The sequence below is a fragment of the Porites lutea genome, chromosome 1 (genome assembly GCF_958299795.1).
Source record: "Porites lutea chromosome 1, jaPorLute2.1, whole genome shotgun sequence".
NCBI lineage: Eukaryota > Metazoa > Cnidaria > Anthozoa > Scleractinia > Poritidae > Porites > Porites lutea.
Genome location: NC_133201.1, coordinates 19,989,878 through 20,013,797, shown reverse-complemented (window position 1 = coordinate 20,013,797; position 23,920 = coordinate 19,989,878). Strand labels below are relative to the sequence as shown.

Here is a 23,920-nt window from a genome sequence, read left to right as displayed (position 1 = left end):
GAGATCATTTCCACTGAGGCTTATTTGCAGACACGAACTTTCGAAGCTGTTTAGGAGGAGAAAGAAACCAGTCAATTTTCGCTTTTAAACGAGTTCTACTACCTATTTTCAATTGTCACAAGCTAGGAAAAAATTGTCACTTCATTACAAATTGAAAATGTTCGATAAATTCCTTTGAAATGGCCTTAAAATAAGAAAAATTTACTCACGTTTTAGACAAGACGGCAAACACTTCGTTTTGACGTCTCAGACAACACAGCTAAGGCGGGAAACCTCACGCGACGGCTACCGGAAATGCGCAGGCAAATATTTCCAACTTCCGCTCGCCGTCGTAGACATCCGCCGTCGTCGGATCTTAAGGTCCCTACTATGGCAAGAAAACCACAACGCTATCACTGTAAAAAAAACAGCCATTATTTTTTTCATCTCAACCGGCATTTTTGCCTCAGAGCCAATGACATTGCGCGAAATAGATCACGTGTCATTTTTAGTAGAGCATGCGCAGACATTTTTCGCCGGTGAAACCGCTGAAAGGCCGGAAAATGACAGTCGATAACAGCTTAGCACATTTAACTCGATGATGTTGGTGTTTTCCCAGTCGGCTGTTCCTAAGAATTCGTCTTTTATCTGGGTACCTTCTAATATGAGCGTCTTTAGCTTTGGGCAATTGCTCAATAGACTTGGTAATGATTTCCCTTGGATGTTGCGACACTTTGCGAGCGTTAAAGATTCCATAAAGGGGCAGTTCTCAGCAACAATCTGGATACTATCATCAGTGACCCAGTCACATTGAGTACAGTCTAAGATACGGAGCTGGTGTTTTCTGCTGAATATACTTTTAAACAGTTGAGGACTGATACAACAGTGAAGACCTGCAGAACGAAAATAAAAAGAAGATGGAGCAATTTTTAGTTCGAGCAATAAGCCTGTTTTTGAATTACTCAACTTAATTTTATTTTTCGAAATGACTCTGAACTTTCTTAAATTTCGAAACAAATTGGAAAGAGCAAAGTGCATAATTTAAAATATCCTTTTAACACTAGAAAAAGCAAAACACCTATTTACAAATTAACCTTTAAGAGTTAAAACGTTGTCACAATCGAAGATACAAAAAGAAACTGAAAAAAACTAAAAACAGATTTTTTTACTTATCGATACATTGGTTGTTACATTAACATTGATATTTTCATTTTTTTCAGTGAATTTTCGACACGGGTATTAAATTTCGCGAGGATTTAAATTCGGTGTGTCTTGAATTTCGCAGTTTCTTAACAATCGAGAAAAACGCGAAATGAAAGACCCGCGACATCTAGTTCCAATAAAGTACATAAGTTCTTACGCACCTTTCCCTTTTCTGTATACAGCTATTTCGAGAAAGGTTGTCGGAAAAAAGTACACGCGGTATTCCAGAAAGGTAATATGGGATATGACCCATACACTGTTTCTGACATTGTAGCTGTCCAACCTACTTTTGCTGCTTCGCTTTAGCACTCGGAAACATGGTCCATCGCCTCTAGTGCCATCCTTTCAAAATTTCTATCAAGAACAGTGATCTCAAAACCACCCACAATACCTTTCGGGATTGTCGCGTGCACTTTTTCCGACAACCTTTTGCGAAATAACTGTAGACGCCTATAACTCAGCCTAATTAAGGAGTTTAAGCTATGCTTATCTCATTCCCAGGGCTTTTTCCATAGAAAATAGGAGGGGCAGGAAGACCCTGAGGAAGAGCTTGATGGGATAGTGCTGATTAGTAGAGAAATTCTCTCTACGGGTGGACTGGTCTGGCTGGCTAGGGCCGACTCATAACACCCGCCCTAACTGTCCAATCAGTTTGGCGATTTGTGTGCTTTGTTTCATTGATCGAAAAATGTCACACAGTTTGACCAAAAAGTAAGCCTATCGATATTTGCTGACATTCATCTTCATGTGCGTGGAGGTCAGAATTACTTTCCATCTCCATGAGGTGATTGACGATTGTGATTATGCTACATCGTACTTCGCTTTCTGCATTAGCTCAAATTTATGTGAATCTGTGGGTTGTGCGTGGAATGCATGATTTCCAAGCTGAATTTTTACACTTTCTATCCTTTTTTTATGAGAAATAATGAACTGTGTTCCGTGCGTTATTCTAAAAACCATGTACAATAAAACAATCAAGAAATTCGTTTTTTTGGGGGGTTATCGGTAACAGTTACGGTAGACTTTCTCAAAGTCCATCGCTTCTTGTTTCCGGTTCCGGTAGTAGACTCCAGCTCTCTCCGTCGCTCGCTTTGCCGCCGAAAACATAAAGAATTTCTAGCCGGAGCTTTGCGCTCGAGAAAAACCGCGTGCTCGACATGTGAGCAAGTCTAAAGTTAAGGTATCTGTAAGTTTTAACATAAAAACATCATCCAATAATAGTTTATTAAATGCTCGTAAAATGAACCCTGTCAATGCGACAACTCAAGGGACGCCAGATCTGAAGAAAATCGATGAATTGTTAGATCAGTAAAGCGTCTTACTTTGGGAAATACTAATGAAAAAATTTGCTAGTAACAAGCGATCAATACATCTTCTCCTTGTTATCTTCGCTAAACAAAGAGACCGATTTACTTACCTAGATACTTTAAGTTGTATCCTTTTTGCAAGATATCCTCAATTCCAGCAGCGAATCCACTCGCGTTTCTTAAATCCAGAAATATTAAGGTTTCCACCTGATCCACTCTCCTTTCAAGCCAAGGCCCGATGGAATGGAATCTGCTGTTGTTCAGACTTAAACTTTGCAGTTGATAGCAGGTTTCAAATATGGTTTTTAAAATCTCCGTGGTCACCAAATTCTTACTGAGGTTGAGTTGTCTACCGAGGGGTGCAAACATGGTATTCAAAAGCCTCATTATAATATCCTCTCTGAGCGATCTGGCGTACGGTTGGAGATCAAGGCATGACCAGAGAGAGCTGTCACGTGACAGTCTTTTCCAGGTCCGACAAACAAGAGCAGCTCTGAGAAGATCTTTCTGAGAAAGAAAAGAAAAAAACCTCCAACCAAACGTCATCTGGTAAGGAATCCATGGTTGCCACTTGCAGTTTTTAGCTGATTCTTCATTTGAAATAATCATTAATTAGTGTATTTTTATGGGTAGGAATAGAAGTTATATTTCAACTTCAAGTAACTTGTAACCAGTAGTAAAAGAATTTTGCTAGAAATGCTGTTTTTGTTTGTGACGTATATAACATGCGCGTGCAAACAAACGTTTAATGGCCACATTGAAGTAACAGTTCCATTCACAGGATAAAGTGATATTTCTTAGTCCCTGTGTAGCACCTGCCAAGACGAACGGAGGGGAACACACAAACTCGCTGGTACCACGTGACCGGAAACACGTAGGCTGTGCGGAATAAAGGTCAAGTAATACGGGCAACATTTTCGCACAACTCATCTCGCAACTTTGTTGCGTTGCAAGTTGAAAAGGGCTGTTGCCCGAATTACCATCTTCGCTCTCAACTTGTCACGCAAAAAATTTCGATGTTGCAAGTTGCGGCTCTTTAAGAAAATCATGCGTTGTGATTGGTCAATAGTGTGTTTTTGTGTCAGCAAACAAAATGGCTTTTTGACCTTCTGTGGTTTCTTTTTTGACTTCCCTTGTCAATGCCGTTCTAAGGCTATGTAGTTGTTTTTTCAGGCAGTTTGGTGAAACGTTAAATTTTTGACATAACTCATCCAGAGCTCTTGACCTCCGTGGCTTGCTTTTATACTCTGGTCCACAAGTTTCCCACAGACATGGGTGCTTTTTAAGTTCTTTGCACAAATCTTTTCTTTGGGCCTCTGACATTTTTTCACTAATAAATTCACAATGTTGGGTCTCAACATTCTCAACCTCCACAACTTCGGCCATGTTTACTTCCTACCCAAATCGGATATGCCCGAGGTCAAGCTCGCGCTTACTCACCATCTTTCCCGCGTTTTTGGTGCGGCAAAATTGACCAGTCACGAGTGTTGTGAAGTGAAGCAAGTTGTGATGCAAATGATAAAAGTGAAAGTTTGTTGCAAAAAGTAGAACTCAGGTCTACTTTGCGCAACATGTTGCCACAACTTGCAACATCGAAATTTGTAGCGTGACAAGTTGAGAGCGAGGGTGGTAATACGGGCAACAACGCTATTCAACTTGCAACGCAACAATGTTGCGCGACAAGTTGTGCGAAAATGTTGCCTGTATTACTTGACCTTAATGAGACCTAGGAACTAGTCAAATTGTGATTTTCTTTACGAAGAGGTTCAATCAAAACAGAAGAGTCCACATCTGAATAGATTTTTCCGTGCATACCAAACGGTGATCTTCATCTAAGAATTTCTACTGAAGGGAAAAGAGGCCAATGTGAAGGAAACAAAAAGACTATCCGAATAAATGGACTGAGGAATTCAGGAAAGAACATTTCCTTAAAGTATGACACCGCGTAAATACCGTTTTTGCAATTTGCCGCACGCATTTCAGGGTGTTACATTCATTGGTATACTGACGTTGACGAGAATGCGCGCGCATAAACTTTACGGAAAAGGCAGGCGTCACAGGCTGATTTAGCAATTGAACGGGAACGTCAGTTGACAACGACGCGCGCAAACCAAATAACTGGCTTGACTAATGGCAGAGTGGCAAATTTGGCACTGGAAGTCGAGATTAGTCCTTTCCGCGCGCTTTCCCGTCGTCAAATGACGTTCCTGTTCTGTTGCTAAATCAGCCTAATAAATACATTGCCCAACATCGCAATTACAAAAAGTATGTCCACAGCTGAAGCCTCCATAAAATGCACATTCCGCAACATGAGCAGATGATGTGGTGTAGTACTGCATAACGTATCCACAAAACTGTCAAGAAAACCGATTCCCTTCAATCTAATTTTATTTCCTATTCTGTGAATTATTTTTCTTTCACATGCATAACATCCCTAGACATCAGTGTACTTAATACATTAATCGTATTTTCACCGGCTGCACAATCAAAAGTTAAACAAAAATTCTGTGTTAAAGTAACATTACTCTCCTTTTCGAAGAGCCCTTTTACCCTGGAGAGATGGTTGCAGGTCACGAGCTGAACTCACTTTGCACATCGAATATGATTATTCAAAACGCTTTACTGAGACTCTGTGAGAAAAGAGGAAGCTTTCTCGGAGCCTGCCAACCGAATATAAGATTGCGTTCTATTGGGAAACCCGGATTTGCAAAACTGTTCTCGTGAACGGCGGTCTTTTTTTGCTAATTATGCGCGCGCGCAAGATCACTGTTCATAAGGACAGTCAGTTTCAAATCCCTTTTCGGATTTCCCAATCGAACAGTCAATAGGAAATCCAGAAACAGATTTCTCAGCGTTGAAATCCGTTTTTGGATTTAGCGTTTTTTTGCAAATCCGAAATCCGGATTTTAAAATCTAAATCCAGATTTCCCAATCGAACGCACCCTAAGTATTGGACAACAAGTCATTTTCCATTCCAACACCTTGGAAATGAAAACAACTTATGTCCAACATCCACTGGATGCAAAAAACGCGGCCGTAATAAATTATACCTAACAGACATAAAACGAAGACGTCAATTCATAAAATCTGCTATGAGAGGGAGGGCTTGCCAGAGGGTTATAAATTAAAGGGGGATCCTCTTTAGATCTCATATATCAATTTATTTTTCTCCACTAGGGAAAAAGGTACGTACATGCAGAGTCCATAACCAGGTATTAACTAGAAACTAAGGCAAAACTGGCTGATAACAAAACAATTCTTTATGAGGAAGCTTTAAACGGAAAAAGACAAAGATTGAATTAAAAAACCAAATTTGAATTGTTTTTGTCAACAACCGCCGCTTAAAAAAGGGGAAAGAGAAACTGTGCGTTATTATACTTGATTTGTCAAATTGATAGTATCTGCGAAAAACGTCGCTGTGCATCACCTTTGTTATCAGTCCCGATTATTTGCTTAATTTCAAAATAAATTCGTTGGTACTTACACAAGTTAATCTAAAGGGGTTCGGCTTAACATACTGACACGGCAGAATCTTCGTCACACTCTGTTTCACTCTTGAGTCAGGCCAGGTTGCCATTGAAAACAACTGGATCGTCCTTTTGTCCTATGATTGGATATTCAGATTGTTTTTTCATTTTATTTACACTATGTTCAAGTATTAAGAACGTAACAGCGAAATTGTTTCCCATGATGTGAGGTAAACTTCCCGCTCAGAATATTGTAGATACGCCTAGTATCACGCCAGATTGCTTGCTTGGCATGTGCAGATCACGTGTATGACCATTGATCATACTAAGCGGAGGGCATGAACAACCATCGTCAGTCCCGTGTAGCGGAGATGCAGTAACTCATTCACTCATCATAATCTAGTAAAGCGCTGTCTTCACTATGACCACTGCGAGACGTTAAATTATTCTGAAACAGAATTTAAAACGAATACGTTTGTCACGAATTTCTAATTTTCCACCCTTTGGAAAGACTGCATTAATCGGGTGAGATCTTTGTTGAGCATGTGCTGCTTGTTGCTAAGACACAGTTTCCAACCCACGTCTGCGCTTGTTACAGCGGGCACAGCGGTTTATCAATAAACAGATGCTCGCACTGGAAAAACCAGTTTGAGGAGAGAGAACAAGTTAAACTGGTCCAGAAGTTCGGGCTTCGGAGACTTCAAAGGCTTGAAGCTTTTCAGGCACAGCCTCCAAAAGAAGACGAAGAGAGGTTGTGCTCTCCGGCTGCTAATTTTCAGGCACAATCTGACCAATGTTACTAAACAACAACAAACGCTGCCATTCTAAAGACCTTACAGGCTGCAAAGAAATCGTTTTACTCGACCTTTTAAAAATGGTAGACTTACGAATGACAGTAACTAAAACACGCCCACAAGTAAATGGCTTAGTCAAATATAACCGCTCCACGGAGGGAAACTTATCAAGAAGATTTAACGAAAAAAAAATTCTTGGTATGAGTATCCCTTAATGGCCATTGACATCGGGAATGGAACTATGTGTTGTCAGAGATAATGAAGTTCAATTTTGTGAAAACTGTTATGTTTTGAGCCAAAACAATGTCCGCTAAGGAAGGTTAATACATGTACAAAACAGAATTCCATGCACTTACTCTGCTGGACTCGAGAAGTTGCAACTTGACTGCAGTTTCATTCAGTTCTCGGTCAGCGGACATAAGTTCCTGTAAATTGACAAAATACAACCTTAGACACCTTAGCTTCTACACGTTCACATCACGCGTAGTCATTTATAGGGGCATTGAGATTGAATTTTTAGGGAAAATGGGGTGAATTGAGATTTAACGAAAGAAGGGAAGAAAAGAGTTTACACGTAAAAAAGTAGGCAGATTTAGCACAGACAACGCAACCACAATTTCGGCGGCGCGCGCAGATCTTAGAAACGCCGCGCCTTAACCAATGACAGAGCAGCAAATTGAATAGCCTGTGTACAGAACCCCCTTCCCTCAGGAAAAGAGGAGGGAGGAGGGGGGGGGGGGTGTACACAGGCGGCCAATTTAGCACCGTCCATAAATTTGAATTCAGTAGTTTTAGACTGAATGAAGTTTTGTCATGATTATAAGGGAAAAATGCTGAAATGTACGAAAAACAAGGCTACAACCAAATTACACTCTGCATTTCAGCAAGAGAGGATTTCAGTTATACAGTAGGTGCACTGTAAATCAGAAAGATCTGTTTTAGCCCTAAAAATGGGGGCGATTCGGTAAGTAAAATACAGTCATATTTTTTAATCTAATTTGGCTCCCTTAAATCAGGGCCAATACAGTCCAACTACCTAGGGCTGATTTGGACCCAATGGCTGAAATGGGCCCCAGCATGGGCTGGAATATCCTTTAGACTGGGCTGTTTTCGCTTGAAATGTGTTAAATGACTTCAGGAGGGGCTGGATCAGACATCGGCCTGCAGGGCTGAATTGGCACTTTGAGGCTAAAACAGTTCTTTCATTTTTAGTGTGGTCATCATCTCTACACGATATGCCACTGTAGCCACTAAACTCATTCTTAAAAGCTTTTATAAATTCTACTTTTACCATTATTCAAAAGATACACTATATAACTTGCATAACTCCCTATCTATCACTGGCGACAAAATTAACTGAGACACTTTGCCCCAAAGGGCCTGTCTGACTTTTTACCACCCCCTCGGTATAATGCTGTGTTGCTGTTCAAGCTACCTGTAGAAAGCATAAAAACACCCCAACTTTAAATGGAGGAGACAGAGGAGAGGTGTGGAATGTCTTGTTCTCCAAAGTTACAAAGCTGAGGAAAATGTCTCAACAATGTTGTCGCCGATCTTCTTCTGAAAAGTGAAGCTAATTGAAGTCAGTTATAGATTGCAGAATTAAATATTACCAATCCAGGACGACAACATCATACCGTAAATACATGGAAAACTCTCCCACATTTCTTACCTTTTTGAGTGACTCTATTTCGTAATTTTTCCTCTTAAGTTTCTCTGCTGCCTTTTTCTTTTTAATTTCCTCCTGTGACGGAAATTACATACACAATTATAAACAATTATTGGATGAGGTTCCTGTGATATTCGGAATAATCAAGGTCGAGGAAAGTGTTATTAATTGAGCCAAAGGCTGAGCCAGAATAAGAATTATAGATGCTTTGTCTTGGCATCTGACTCATCTCCATAATCATCTACTAAAGGTAATAAATCACGACGACGCCTACTTCGTTTTCGTTACGGTCGTTGCCATTTTTAATGGTTGACGCCACCATTGGTAAGATAGATGTAATATATTCCCTGGATTAATTAACTGACAATAAGGCCAGTAATAAGGGAGAGCACACGCAGTAGACTGTTCACAGTCACCTATTTTCCCGTGAGATCGTCGAGATCGAACGCTTTGCGTTACGGGCTGCCATCTTGCATAAGTGTCAAAACTACTAAGGGGGCGGGGGGCGGTTTGGGAGGAAGCAAGAAAGAAAAATAGGGGGACTACAATAACATCACTGGCCGGGCTGCTTCAAAAGGATGTTGCCTTACGTGATTCATCCGCAAAAATACCAAAACTCCTTCGTGTGTTTAGGCAAGATGTGTCTTATGTGTTATGAAAGCGTACGTTTAAAAGAAACGACGACTAGTCAGTGTCGGCAACTTAAACTAAACCTGTTGTCAACGCAAGTTAACATCCATTGTTTAATGACCAATCAAACGCCTGCGTTGCTGGTACAACGCGCTCCGTAAACGCGAGCTGCAGTGATGTTATTACAGTCCTTCTATTTTTCTCGCTTCCTCCTAAACTGCCCCCCTGCCCCCTAAGTAGTCCTGACAATCATGCAAGATGGCCGCTCGTAACGCAAAGCGCTCGATCTCGACGATCTTACCAGAAAATAGGGGACTGTGAACAGTCTAGCGCGCAGTGGAGCACTATGAGTAAGGAAATTTAGTTATCTATGGATCCGAGAAAATTTGGTAATCACGTGACCGTACGTGCTCCATCCGCACCACAGGCATACCAATGTGAAATAACTCAGTCAACAGGTATAGCAACCCAAATGCAACACGAGTTTTTTTTGGCGGGAAATCGCATGCCCACCCGGACTTCTTAGAGAGAAAAAACAACAACAAAATCGAGTCTGATTACATTTTTTTGTCTTTACTGGCGTGGATAACAGGGAAAGAGGTAAAGCGTTAGATACAGAACAAAGGAGACGAATTTCGTTGGAAGAAAAACATGGAAGTTACGTTGGCGGTGAGAAAATGAGAAATGCTAGCGGCCAGCAAGGTGAAAATGAGCGGCAGTGAAAAAAAAAAGGGAAAAAGGACACAAGCAACAACAATTTTGGTGAGCACATACGACATTTCCTATGTAAGATGTGTAACTGGGATGTTTCACGTTGTTGTCGTGCAAAATAACGTCAAATAAATGTACAAAAAAGCGTGCTGCACAAGCAAAGATTTTTTCTGCTAATTCTTGGTTTTCACATGACGTCACAAAAATTCCAGCTAAAAAACTAACGCTTCTTCTGAGTTTCTACTTTCATGTGATATTAGAGCACCTTAAAACCTTTATACAAACAAATTTTCGGTTCTAAAGGGTTCTTTATTTTGCGAGACAGTACGCTTGAATTTCCAGGCTTTTGCGGGACGTGGCATTTGGCTGGCGGCCGGGAAAACTCTTAAGTGGGTTAAAAACATTACGGTTTTTTGGAGATTTTGCTATCTAAACATTCCTTGTCTTAGAATGAATATTGCTTTAATCTTTTTGAGTTCCTCAAGCGAAGAATTCACGCATAAGTAGGAAAACTCAAAAACAGATGTTTCTGTTGGTTTCCGGCGGCCATATTTGTCCCCCTGAAAGGGAGACAAACATGACGCCTCCATACAAAGCTTTATAAATTTGGGTAAAACGTTTTTCCGAACATCTCGCATATGAACTATTGCATAGACCTGATTCTTGGCAAGGCTTTTTGTATATTTATCTTCTTTCATTTCCCAGATTCTAGACTTTCTATGTTAAAAGGTTTCCATTTTTACTTCTGCTTTCTCACGTGAGTGAAAACCGAGAATAAGAACAATTGATATTTTTTGCCGTTCACGTTGCCGTCACCGTGTAGCATTACATGATTGTATTTGAAGGCATCATGGGCTATTGACTCAGAGGCCATGAGGGCGAGAGGGATAATTGTTTTAGTAAAATCCAACTAGTTGGTCAAAAATATCGAGACAAAACAACTTTAGCTAGCAAAACGCGATTCAGCCGCCATTGTTTTGGTTTTCAAAGCCGGCGCTTTTCGCTGCTAGTGGGCTATAACATATAGCCTAGTAGTAGCTCAACCAATCAGAAAACAGCATTGATAATAGACCACTCGCTGGATTTTACTAATAACAAATATACAATAATAAAATTACAATGGGGCAAAAAGTATATTAACGAGAGCTTCACTTTTAGCCCTGGTTAAATCTATGTATTATGTTTTTGAATAGTCGTAGAAAGAACGTCGTTGGAAAAAAAAGATTTGGAAAAGGCTAGGGTCACCTATTATGTATGTATCAGTTTTAAGAAAGACAGTTTACTAGTTTATGTACTTAAATTTTTCCAAATTTTGGCGGGTCGGTGTTGTAGTGTAGTGGTAAGGGAGAAGGATTAGGATAGGAAAGGTCTGGGTTCGACCCTGGGTTACGATTGACCTTCTTGTTAATAGAAGCACTCTCAATCACGGGTCAAAAATGTTCTAACAAGTGTCTTAAAAATGGCAGCGAACGTTTACGAAAGGGAACTTTGCCACAACTAACGAGTGCATGGACAATGAAACAATATTTACTGTATATTATATAGTATACTTATCATTCAGCACCTTGTATCTGGTGTGTTCGTCCATGTAACAGCTATGTGTTTGTCTCTTTGTATCACGCTCATCCATATCCATGGCGAATTTCTGGACATAGGAAAAAAAGCCAACAAAGTTAGTTGATTTTTGCCGACAAGGTTCTTTCACAAACCTTTCAAAACTCTTTGTGTTTTAAGTGAGAGTAGATCGGAAACGAGAATGAAGGAGACCACATTTAGTTTTTCTCTCACGGGCAGTTTTCTGGCCTGCGAATGCACCCTGCACCTAGCCTCGCCGATCCTCAAATCTGATTGGCTATCAGTTGTATCGATTTCAGCACTAACAGGACAGTACGCGTCATGCCTAAGTAATTGGACGGTACGCACCATCACGCGCGCACTTAAATGGCTTTTTTTGTCACTGCTAGAAAAAAACTCTTGGAATTTCATGTGCTTTGATTAAAAAAACCTAAAAAATCACAAATTTTGTTACAGTCATGATTAATTGGTAACAGAACTTTGTGTCGTCCAATTCGGTCTGTAATCATACTCATGATTAAACAAATAAGTTTTATCACTCGTATGATTAACGACCGAATTGGACTCCACTCAGTCCTATTTAATACCATTATTAATTAGCTATGTAAGGTAGTGTTGCTTACGGGCTCTTACTGTGAGCTTGGGTTACCTGTGGTCACAGGTAGAATTGAAGTAGACCTGTCAGTCAAGGTGGTTATTTGGTTCTTGCACGTATAGTGCAAAAAGTGTACAAAGTGTACAACCATCTTACCTTTCTTTCCTTTAAACAAACATTAAGTCTCCGCTGTTGATCCAGGTCGTCTCTTAACCTACTCATTGATGCTCTAAGGTAGGCGATTTCTTCTTGACGATTTCGAACATCCATCTATGTGGTACAATACGACAAAATCAGAGTGAAAGATTCCAGTAAAAAAAAGACAGCTTTAATGTAATCTGGGCAGGGATGTTCAAAGCTGGATTAAGATAACCCAGGGTAAGTAGAAAATTTGAATTCAGATACCAAAGCTTAAAAATCAAATTCAGTTTAATAACTTTCGTTATAATTTGATGATTGGATGTTCTCCAAGGAATAGATAAAAAATAGATAAAAATTCGAAAAAATGCTTTTGATCAAAAGAAAAACAAACCCGATTGAAATTTAACCTCGGTTCAGCGGTAATTGGCCTTCTAATAACTGGGTCCTGCACATTAACCAATAAAAGGAATGAATCACACAATCTACTTCCTTATGACCCTTGACAGACTATAATAATATGGCAATAACTTCACGGCTTAACGCTAATGTCCTATGTCAGTAAGAGCCTTAATGAAAACAGTCGTAAACAAAGAGTTTTTAGGTTAGGTAAATTTAACGTTGATCCCATTATTTAGCCTTCTCTTCCTACAAAGTTATTAGAGAGGGATGCGGTAGCCTGCGTCGCTGGCGGGATGCTTGGGCCAGGGGTAATTTATTGGCGAAGCGAGCCGTAAAGCCGCTAGGGTTCTAAATCTTCACGCGGCTCCGCCGCCAAAAAACTACAGCACTCCCGCTAATCCCGCCAGCTACGAAGGCTAAGGGATGCGGTACAAACAGATGTTACATCATCTTATAATGAAGAGAAGGACACATTCTACACAACTGCAACTAACAATATCCGAGCAACACACCAACCTTAAGTCCTGTAGCTTCAGCCGTTTTCTGTCCTGCCACTGTCTCACTATTTCTGAAACGAAGGACGAAATATTTCGCGTAATTTGACCACAAAAATCTTCACTTTTTCCATCTATATATTTTATATTGGTGTGCACATTTACCTTCCCGACATATTACCCTGACCTCTAAACGTTCACTGTCCTTTATTTTGCCATAACATCGTTGAGATCGAGCACTTAACGTTACAAGTCCGTTACGGGCGACCATCTTGGTTTCGAATGTACCGAGGTTCGGGTGGTGTCGGGGTTTTAGCGGAGGTGGGAGGAAGGGGAGAAAAACAAAAATTTTTCTCGTCCCCTCCTAAACTTTCCCCCGCCCGCTAAGTAGATTTGTTACTTGACGGAAATCCCCAGGCCAGACCCAGGACAATTGAAACCAAGCTGGATGCCCCGAAGGGTAAGTACTCGATCTCGACGACCCTACTGAAAAATTGGGGTCTACAAACAGGCTATAAATCAAGGAAAATAGAAGAACGAGGCCATGACGACAAGATGTAACCGGAGCTTTGCTTTTATCGTTTGAAATTCTCCTTTGATAACCGAGACCATAATAAGTCATAGGCGATGAGAATTATGGAATTGATCGCGGATTAATTCAGGATATTTAGCGTTCCAGAACAATTGTGTGATGTTAGACTGTTATCAGTCAACTATTTTTTCGTAAAATCGTCGAGATCAGGCGGCCATCTTAGTTTTAAATGTTCCGAGTCCAGTCTTGGGATGACCGTGAAATCTACTTAAGGGGCGGGGACCCCGAAGCACGCCCCCCCGGGACATATGAGACCCAGATGGTCGCCCGTACCGGTAAGAGCTCGACCCTTAAGATCTTACCAAAAATAGGGGACTGTGAACGGTCTAAGATGATGTTAAATTAAAAGCCTTTTTTATAAGACATTTCATAACCGCAGCAGGATTAGCTCAGTTGGTAGAGCGCTTGACTGCAGAGCGGGAGGTCGCGGTCGTCGCGGGTTCGATTCCCGAGACCGGACCAACACTCAGGGCCTTAAATTGACTAAGAAATGAAGGTACTCCCTTTGCAGTGCGAGAGGCTAGACCGTCGGGTGGCTCGGATGACCACGTAAAATGACGGTCCCGTCTCCAGTAGGAGACGTAAAAATAGTGTCCCCAATTGGTACTTTCGTTCTAAATACATTGACACTCAAATAAAGTGCATTTATTTATTTACTTATTTTGTTTCATGTCTCTTTACCTTAGATGCACCAAGTCATCTTCATAAGAACCCAGAAGCTGGACTTTTCTTTCCATTCGATCGTTCATCTGTTGAACTTTAGTGACCATCAGCTCCACAGCCTGATATTCAAAGGGAAATAAATTAAAGGGAAAATTAAAACTTCATAGAAATCACTCAAAAGAATGGATACAAAAGAAGGGAACCCAGGCATGAAACAAAACTAAAGCAACACAATTAACTATCCCCTCACTCATGAAATAGACGAAGAAAAACAACGAACCACCTAATTACAATATGTTGACTTGTGTGTTTGTTCTTCTGCGAATGGGTTAAGGAAAATAACTTTCAATTAAGAAATTCAACTTCAATATCTCTTTTCTGTTGGCCTAGTGGAACTGAAATGATCTTCCAAAATATATCGCACAGGTTCAGGGCATGTTACGCCAATTGGTTTTTATCACACTCTTGGAGCAGTCTATTAAAAACACAAATATTGCAGATCCTGCTCAAGGCGCTATTAACTGATTTTCAATGGCGAGTAAAATGAGAGTTTTTTGGTCGACCCGACCACAAGTAGAGCCGTGCTCAGCTCTTGCGCAAGCGTCCGTTAAGAAAGCGACTATTTAAGTGTCATTGGTACTTTTTAACGATTACGTGTTGTGGTATCTTCAGTACTTTTATTCTAGCATTGTGAAACAAAGACACATGTTCATGTAACAGCATACACAGGTCGTATTTTTAAGGATGAATTGAAACTCAAATTACCTTGGTCCTGTCTAGTTCCAGTCTCTCTCTTTCCTCCACTGGGAGGTGCGCCATTGAGCGACAACCTGGTAACGAGTCTATTTCAAGCAGTGCACCGATTGTTCGAGCCAACTTCAGATACTGTGAAAAGAAAAAACAGTTACAGTTAAAAAAGCCTGGAAAAATAACGACTTACGCAACTGAAATAACTTCTTTCTTTGCGTGTTTGAAGGACAGAGGAGTGACGCGCTCAAATAAAACGACGCAAGAATAGTCTTGCAGCAGCCTCCGAAGTAATGGACTCGATTTCCACCGCTCTCTCAGTCCTCCCAGAGGAGCGCGGGCTAATTTTTCGAACAGCGTTTGGTACCGTGCCAGGCGTTCGAAAGGGAACGGTAGAGGGTACTACTGGCGTGAAGGGCAGTAGTAGTCTTGATGATTCGTTTCCTTTTTCGTTCTTCCTTTTCATGGAAGGAAAAAGGTATCTTTTAGTTTCGTTTACTCTGAAAAAAAGAAAAACCGACACTATTTTCTATCAACTAACATTGAAAGTTGAATCAATTTTCATGAAAGACCATATTTCACCTTTATATTATAACATAGCATGTGAACTATTTGCAGTAAGGCACTCTTGACAGATAACCCCGTCTTTGTATTTACTTCCGCAAAAAGCTGTCAATAAGGCGCTCATGCCAAGTGGATTTTTAAACAGCGAATGATGACCGGAGCGTACATTTATTAGCGTCAAGCCATTAATTTCGGTCGCTCAAAAACGCTTTTGCTCAAGCTCTTATACTCCTCACTAATTTTTTCGTGTTTATATTAAATCAACTCACCGTCTTTTCACTGAGATCTAATGCTTCCTTTGTTTGCTGGTGAGCGCCTTTTTCCAAATCGGTTTCAGCGAGACTGGCAGAAGCCTGCTCACGACGAACTCTGAGCTGTTACAAGGAAACAGATATAAGGCATTTCACAAACGACTATCACGGCATGGATAGCATGCTATAGCATTTGAACATGTAAACGTTCATTCGCGGAATATTAAATTATTGAAATAAATAGGGGAAGAAGGATCTATGACACACTCTTACAATAGCCCATGACAGTTTTTATCCTATTTTCAGCCTCTTCAGTTTGCTGGATCACACTTGAACTCTTTCAAGTGAGCAAAAATGATTATTTTTGTCATACAACAAAGTCTTGTGAAAGTATAGAGGGCAAATAATAGCAAGGACTCACTCCACAAACGACCTGACTAGGGTGGACTACGAGTAGCCCATCATTCTTCTCAGTGACAGCCTGCGTGACAGGCACAAAAAGGGGAGGGAAAGGGGAGGGAGGAAAACCTCCCTTTTCCTCTCTTTTCCTACCCCTTTCGCCTGCCACGCTGATATTCAAATGTACTCAGGAATAGTACAGCAAGCGAATAACGCGAGCGCGCGTGAAAATCGCCACCTGCGAAGAAGGTGACACTCGGGTCATGATTTTCCCGCGCTTGAGTAATTCGCTTGCTTTACTATTCGTAAGAAAATAACCAGGGACTACGTGTAGTCCGTTATGACCACGTGACCCTTTTTCACGCAGTCCTTCCTAACAGAATACGTGACGCGCCAAAAGGACGTCGCTTTTTAATATGAAGTCAAGAGGAAACGCAAGCGCAGAACTCCATGAATTAGAAGAGCATCACACTGTTACGTCTGTTACCTCAGCATGCATTTCGCCTTCGCTTTTGTGGTAGTCCTCTTCTTGGGAGGCCAGCTTCGCCCTTAGTTCACTGACTTCCTTTTTGAGAGCCACAATCTGCTGTAAAGCTTGTTCATGATTTGGAACTAACAGCAAAAAAACCATCTTATCAACTAGAAATACGTGTATTACACGTAACGTGTCCCTGGCGAATCCTAGGTTACGGGCCAGCAATAGATACCATGTAGCACGAAATTTTTGCAGGAGTTTATTTTTGCGGATTGGTGATTTTTTGTATTTTGCGGGAACTAATTCTTCCGATTAGGACAGATTGGTTTTTCTTGCTGGGAATTAATTTTTGCGATTTTCAGAAAGTACCCAATACCCAGCATTGACAATATTTTCGTTGTTATTGAGTACGTGCAATAGAAATGCATATTTTCAAACAATACTACGGTGTGCGCCAATATTTCATTGCAAACCGCTTTGTTTCTGAACGAAAGAGATAAGTTGTAATTGAACAGACACGATTTCTTAGCGAATTTAAGTTAGAGAATATATTCTCTGGAGTAAATTTTTGCGGAAAAAAATTTTGCAGTAATTTTTATTTGCGGGAACTTATCTTTGCGGATCGCTGGAAAAAAAAAAAAAACAATTACAAAAATTAGAACCCGCAAAAATTTCGTGCCACACGGTAGACCATTTCCAAGTTACCTATCTTTGCAAACGAGCGTTAGTAAGAAGCTTTTAATATGAAAATGACTTTTAACGCAAATGAAAGTCATTTTCACGAAAAAGGTTTTGCAATTTGGCCTCATTTTAAAAGTGAGGTTTCATCTGTGGAACACGGAGATGACTTATTAGTATATAAAGCCAACCGTTGTCTAAATTGCGATGCAGACGAATTTTTAGAGTGGGTAAAAGCTGCTTGTTTATGATCGTATTGCTGCGGCCGCCATCATTAATTTCATGACAGAGGAAAATTGGGGAGAGTAGAGATAGCAACTCCTCGACCCTTTTTTTGAAATCGAACATAGCTGTAGTAAACGCTTGAAACGCAGGCCAAAGGCACGATAAAAGTTTCAAGTTTAGGCCCGATTTTAAATTGCCTGTGTAAAAGGGACTTAAGGTGGAGATCATTGCCTGGTTAGCCCCAGCTGCGTATCACTTCTTTTTCAAAATTTTTTCGCGACATACATGGTTCAACCACCGTCAAGGTAGACTGTGCCAGGCTCTCAGTATGTAGGGACCTCGCCAAATAAACACAAGCCAAGCGAAAATAAGACGGCGCGCGATCTGGGAAAGAGGGCGGTGGTCTTGATCAGGCTACTGTCAAGGTTTGTACGCAACCAAGCGTATTACCCAAGAGTTTTTTTCCCGAAAAGTGGAGACATAGTTTGCGTTGAGACATCTCCCATTTCACGTGGCAACAAAAGAAAATGAGGGACGTCTTTTGCATAATTTTCACTCCAAATCTTCTGCTTTTTTGTCACTTGAAACAGACTGGAGAATGAATGTAATGTGATTGCGCTCAAGTTTTATAAGCTATGCATATTTTGTATCCATGTGGATTTCGTCAAAGCTCTTGTTTAGGCCCTGCGATCAAAGACGTCAGTCTATCATGTAAGACAGATTTACTTTCAAGACTTACGTGGTGGTTTAAATTGCTCCAGTGTTTTTGTTCGGCCTCTGAGTTCTGCCAGAGCCTCTTTTTGCCTCGCTATCACTAGCTCATGTCTCTCTCCTCGACATCGCAGTCCAAGAGCGTGTAATTCACCTGTCATGAGATTCTGTAGAGAAAACCAAATAACTGGTAAAATAAGATTACACTTGACTTTAGCGCAATTAAACTGATGGTGAATTAACTAAGGCTTCTTTAGTGGTGCGTGACAAAATTGGAGCTTCACTTTGCGTGACAAGCTAGATAGAAACTCCAACAGACAGGAGGTCGAAGTCCGAAGTAGACTGACATGGAAAAGAAAGAATTAAATGGATAAATGTAGATTTGAAGGAGATTTTTTTCATACTTTAAAAACTGTATTTCTAATAACATCTGAGATATTAAGAAGTTTTGAAGTGATTTATTGGTGAAGCGAATTTAGTCAAAGTCTCTGTGACCTTTGCATGAAAGGTCGCAGGCACAAAGCACTAAACCACACATTTTAATAAAAGTTACTAAATAAGAATGTACGGACTACCTGGAATAAACGTCGCAATGTTAAAACAATGCTAAAACCTCAAGTACTGAAAGGTTGATTTTACGTTAACTGTAATCACATTAGTGAAACGAAAATATAATTATCACGATGTAACACGTATTGAATACTGAATATTGTCACCTCTTTCTCAATCATCTTGATCTTCTCCTCCTGCTCGTCAATTTTTGTGGCCAGTTGTTCTTTGTATTCAACCAGTTCAGTTCCCTTCTTGACCGTGTCCCGCTTTTGCCTCACTAACGCCTAGGAACAGTTATTAACACCAGTCTCAGGCTCTCAGTTGAGTTGCAACGATCGAATAGAAAAACTACGATACGGTGAAAAAAGGACGGGCAAAGACTGGGGAGAGACAACTTTATCTACGCGGCTGTTGCGGGATTTGCCCGCTTTTCATTTTACTGTTGCCTTTCGTTTCGCTCCTCGCAACAAGTTTGCTTTTCAGATTCTAATGCACTTTTATGTGTGGGGTTCTTTAACGTCCCACAGTTTTCATAACCAAAAAAACAGTTAAGTTAACTTTATATTAATTAAATTACGTTGTTGTACTTCTTTATTTCTTTTGCACTGTACTAATTCAACCATTAATTCAGTTTAAACGTTTTTTCCTGTTGTACGGTAAATGTGATGAACAATAAAAAAAAGTCCTACAGTTATCATGTGAACAAAGGCTGCGGCCACACAGAGCAAACTGTGTTTTTTTGTCCTTATCCTTTTGCAGATGACATAACAAAGGCAGCACTTTCTCTTCAGTTATTTGACGACCACCACGAGTGTCGGTCCGGCCGGGGTTTGAACCCGCGACGTCCCGCTCGGCAGACCGTCGTTAAGCTAACCGAGCTAATTAAGCGGCGGTTGGCAACCCGAGTGATCTTGAATCATATTATCCTGATCTGGACAGCACTGGGTTATTTATTTATTGATGGTCTTACATCACCACCAATGAAGACTCTTAGCAATAGAGTTACATATCTTACAAGCGTCACATACCTTTTGTTGTTCACTAAGTTTGTCTTCCCTGGAGTCAATCTCCTTTTGCTGTTCATCCACCAATGCAGACAGCTGCACGAGCTGTTTTCTTTGTTCTTCCAGCTCAGTGTCTTGCTCTAGTATCCTCTCCTCGTATTGTTCCAGTTTCTGTTTCTGTTTATCGCTTAACTCGCCGGCCATATCAGACATGCGTGCTGCAGCACCCGCCAGATCCCTTCTTAATGCTTGTACCACATCTCCTTGACTTTCAGCCTCTTTCTTAGCTTGGGTCGCTTCGCGTCTAAAAAAAAAAAAATTATATTTCAGGGGTCTGGGTCCCAGCAGGTCACGTGCTTGTAAGTCCAGCCCCTCCCTTTTGTATTTCACTTATTTAGTTAAACTATTGGGATTCTTTTCTTTCGAATGTCACTTATTTTTATTCTTTTATAGACTGCGAGCAGTCACGGACCAAGAAAAAAGAGAGACTGCGCGTAGTCTAATTCTTTTATTCTCCGATTTGTAAATAAATGATGTTACAAAAAAACAACAAAAATTTATTATTTCTTGAAGGCCATCGAAGGAGACAACAGGTAAAAAATATGTTTTTTTTGGAAAAAAAAAGTGTTTAAACGTATATCGCAATCTTTAAAAGATCTTGTGTAGTCTGTGTGTTCATTGCAAATTAACTATACTCGTAACCCATGCACGTGAGGGCGCAACGTCGTTTGCAATTGCCCTGACTGGGGTAAGAACTGGACGGATTGTAAGGGAAAAGGCGGACTGCAAGCAGTCAAAGTTGAATTCAGAATTAGTCCACATTGGAGCAATTGAAAAATGTATTGTTAGCAATAAATGCTGAATTTTATAAAGCAGTACATCATAGAGACAATCTACTAAAAAAAATTATTCTTAAGGTATAGTTTGAGAGTGTGTAAGACCTGTAAAAGGCCATTTTCGAGTTGCCCCAAGCCTTTGTTTCAAAGCGAAGCTATGTGTGAAGCCACTGATATGAAAATGAGATTTTATTCCCATGCACTGAAATAAAACCCTTAGGGTGCTTCCATTTGTCAAAACTGAGCGGCCAGCGTCTTCCCGTCGTAACGAGAATTTCACTTTTGATCAAAACTATCCAGCTAGATCAGTCAAATACTGAATAGTGTGCACGAAAAAGATGGTTTTTCCACAAAAACTCTTGAAAAGGCCATTTTATTTTCAAACTGACTGGTCCGGCAATGGTGCGGCCGGCCAGTTCTGACAAATGGACTGAGCGCCCTTAGTCTCGTTTTGAAAGTGAGAGTTTTTGGAACTCGGAAATTGCTTGTGATTTTATTCCTTTATCATGAAAACCACAGCAACTGACATATCCGAAGAAAACTTTTTTCAGGAGGTACTTTGCTTTGAATGCGTTAAAGGAAAATAGGATTCAAGTATTTCGCTTTGCGTTTCACCCGGCATACGGTCCTGCAGTAGCTGTTACCTTAGTAACAAGACCAGTTGTTCCAGTTTGTAGACATCTGACTGCAGAGTGGCTTCCACGCTTGTCTGGGGCACAGTCTCCGTCTCGACTGATCTCGTCTGGGGTTTAGGTTCTTTTCTGGGAGACTGAGGTCTAGAGGAGTTCATAGTATCTTTCTTAGGGGAGGAGGGTCGGGATGATTCTTTGCGCGGAGATGTCGGTCTGGTTTTGCCTGCAAAAAATGATATCTTTCACTCTTCTGTCCATAAACTTACGTTAACCAAAACGTCCTCATCTAATGTTCGCATCCACTTTTTTGTTTTGCTTCATCAAACAAGCAGCAAACAAACAGAACACAAACATTTTCTTCGTACACAAACCTACTGGCCTGTTTCAGGCTCTCAGCTAGTAAGAATGACGCGTAAGTGAAAGGTACGCGAAATGTGAGCGCTTGGTCTCAATTTCACGTACCCGACTATCTCGGATCATGAAACAGGCCAGAAACCTACTGACAGACTTGGACAAAACGAAAAGTATTTACACTGAAAAGCTAAAGTTATATACAAACCGGATTTGCATAGTTAACGGTAATGCAATGCAACGATTCCTTTATAGGGACTGTCTTTTAAAATATACATCTTTCATGTTTTAATTTTAAAAAGACAGAATTCGTCTTTCCTAGTTTGAAAGAAAACGGAGAGAATACTTATATAACAAATGGTATTCATTTACCAGACAAAATCTAACTTTCTCACTTTTTAGTAGAACGATCGTTATACGAAATTAATTTCTAACATTGCCTAAGTGATACATAACGATTTAAGGGCTAAATAGAGTACCGTTAACATCCATTAAAAAGTCGTGCGCAATCATATCATTTAATGCACAAATGCAAAGCAACAGAAAACAAAAGAAAGTTCTCTGAATTTTGCTTTTTAAGAATTTGTTCATGCTTAGCGTGCGTATATCGAGTTATGGATGCACGCGGGAAGTTTGGAGAGCACGAAAGATGTGTAAGAGTTGCACGAGGCGATAGCCGAGTGCAACTCTAGCTTCTTGAGTGCTCTCCAAACTTCCCAAGTGCATCCATAACTCGATATACGCACAGCTAAAAGCATGAGCAAATTCTTTTATAACATAGCTGACAAAAATGCTTGCTTTTTGATTAACTGCAAAATTCTCGTAACGCGCGACACAATAACAAACGGTTCTATTGGCTGATTACGAACACGCCACAATCGTCTAGTTTGAATGAAAATATTCTTTCTGTAACAGTGACAAAGAAAACTTTCTTCTTTCTTCGTTAACGATCAATGGAAACTAAGCAGAAACAAAGGTAAAAGAGTCTTAAAGTTCACCTAAAGTTAAAATCCTCCGTGACATGTTCGTGAGAAGTCGTGGAGTATGGTTTAGATTTGCTAAAGAGATGTTTACGTTTTGATCGCCGAAATCCAGAAAAAAAGGTTTTTAGCAAAGACGACTGTCATCCTTGTTTAAACTCATATTCATTTACGAACATTGGCTGGTCATTACAGCTTCCTGAGAAGACCTGGCAGCAGTTGTTTTTGTGAGTAATAAATTTATGTCTTCTTGTGTAATTTGTGTAATTTGCGAGAGAAATTTTCCTGCTTCAGTCGGATTGTCCGGAGATAACAAAGTGCATGACAAATTTAAAAACAACAATAAAAACGGAAATTTTGCCTTTAAATGTTGTTGATGACCAGTTGGTGTCTATTCTGTTCCCAGTGAATGTCTTTCGGCCAAAATTTGCTGCAGCTGGTCTTCGACAAATCTGCGAAACGCGCAACTTGCGAGTTTTTTTTAATTCGGCTTTATTTTTGCTGCTTGTTGGATCAAGACCTAAAAGGTCAATGCCGATAGAAAAATTGGGCAGTTTTTCGCTGGTTTCTTCCATATTTTAAAGAGAAGGAAAAGTGAACTGCAGCTTAAAAGACGACAACTTCGCAGCCAGGTAAAAAAAAAATGCTCACGTCATCTTATTTACGCACGGGCGTGCGTAAATAAAGATTTTGTTCATAGCGGCTCAATAGGACTTATATAGGGCGAGCACGCGCGCTATGTTATAATCAACGTTTTCCAATACCAAAAGGGAGATACTAATTTTTCGTAAATAGTTTAACATACCACCAAAGTAGTCAGTCAAGGCCTCTTACGATACTTACAAAAGTTGACGTTAAGGTGACTCGACCCAGTTTTTTCGGGGGGGTACCATCCTACTTTGAAGCTCTCTGGTATCCCCACCTTTACTTTTATCGTAAGTCTAACACATAGAATGGATAACATATAGATCAATCTACAACATAAAATAAAATTTTTGGCGATCGGAGTAAATGTCACGTGGTTATAATGCCACGCCCCTTTCAGATCTGAGTCGAAAATCTGCTGTTGCCGGCATTTTTTCGTGAAAATCTCTCGGCTACACATAGTGCGCATTAGTGCCTTACGCTGAACAGAGTTTCACCAAAATCGCAAAGACCCAATTCGAGCGCTTTCCAAATTTAGGTCATAATTTATGCGAAAATGATAGGCAAACTTAACACGGATTATATCTAATAAACTATGAGATTCATCTCTTTATTTTGGGCAGCGTTATAACAGATGGGTCCTTGCAAGTC

The 23,920-nt window shown here is 40.4% G+C and overlaps 2 protein-coding genes across 2 annotated transcripts in view; both read right to left on the bottom strand.

The window, feature by feature from the left end:
• The window catches only part of LOC140946364 (uncharacterized), a 1,237-nt gene extending 878 nt beyond the window's left edge, over positions 1-359 (bottom strand). The window contains exons 1-2 of the mRNA XM_073395471.1: positions 210-359; positions 1-46 (exon numbers count right to left, since the gene is read on the bottom strand). The exon at positions 1-46 is cut by the window's left edge and continues 15 nt beyond it. Coding sequence (XP_073251572.1) covers positions 1-8 — 8 coding nt within the window. The 5' untranslated portion in view covers positions 9-46; positions 210-359. The remainder of the gene's footprint in view (positions 47-209) is intronic.
• A 5,270-nt stretch (positions 360-5,629) lies between these two features.
• The window catches only part of LOC140946339 (forkhead-associated domain-containing protein 1-like), a 62,603-nt gene continuing 44,312 nt past the window's right edge, over positions 5,630-23,920 (bottom strand). The window contains exons 21-34 of the mRNA XM_073395441.1: positions 21,306-21,516; positions 19,850-20,129; positions 18,986-19,105; positions 18,298-18,436; positions 16,668-16,792; positions 15,800-15,904; positions 14,985-15,104; positions 14,238-14,338; positions 12,987-13,038; positions 12,087-12,200; positions 11,325-11,405; positions 8,423-8,494; positions 7,107-7,175; positions 5,630-6,404 (exon numbers count right to left, since the gene is read on the bottom strand). Coding sequence (XP_073251542.1) covers positions 6,342-6,404; positions 7,107-7,175; positions 8,423-8,494; positions 11,325-11,405; positions 12,087-12,200; positions 12,987-13,038; positions 14,238-14,338; positions 14,985-15,104; positions 15,800-15,904; positions 16,668-16,792; positions 18,298-18,436; positions 18,986-19,105; positions 19,850-20,129; positions 21,306-21,516 — 1,652 coding nt within the window. The 3' untranslated portion in view covers positions 5,630-6,341. The remainder of the gene's footprint in view (positions 6,405-7,106; positions 7,176-8,422; positions 8,495-11,324; positions 11,406-12,086; positions 12,201-12,986; positions 13,039-14,237; positions 14,339-14,984; positions 15,105-15,799; positions 15,905-16,667; positions 16,793-18,297; positions 18,437-18,985; positions 19,106-19,849; positions 20,130-21,305; positions 21,517-23,920) is intronic.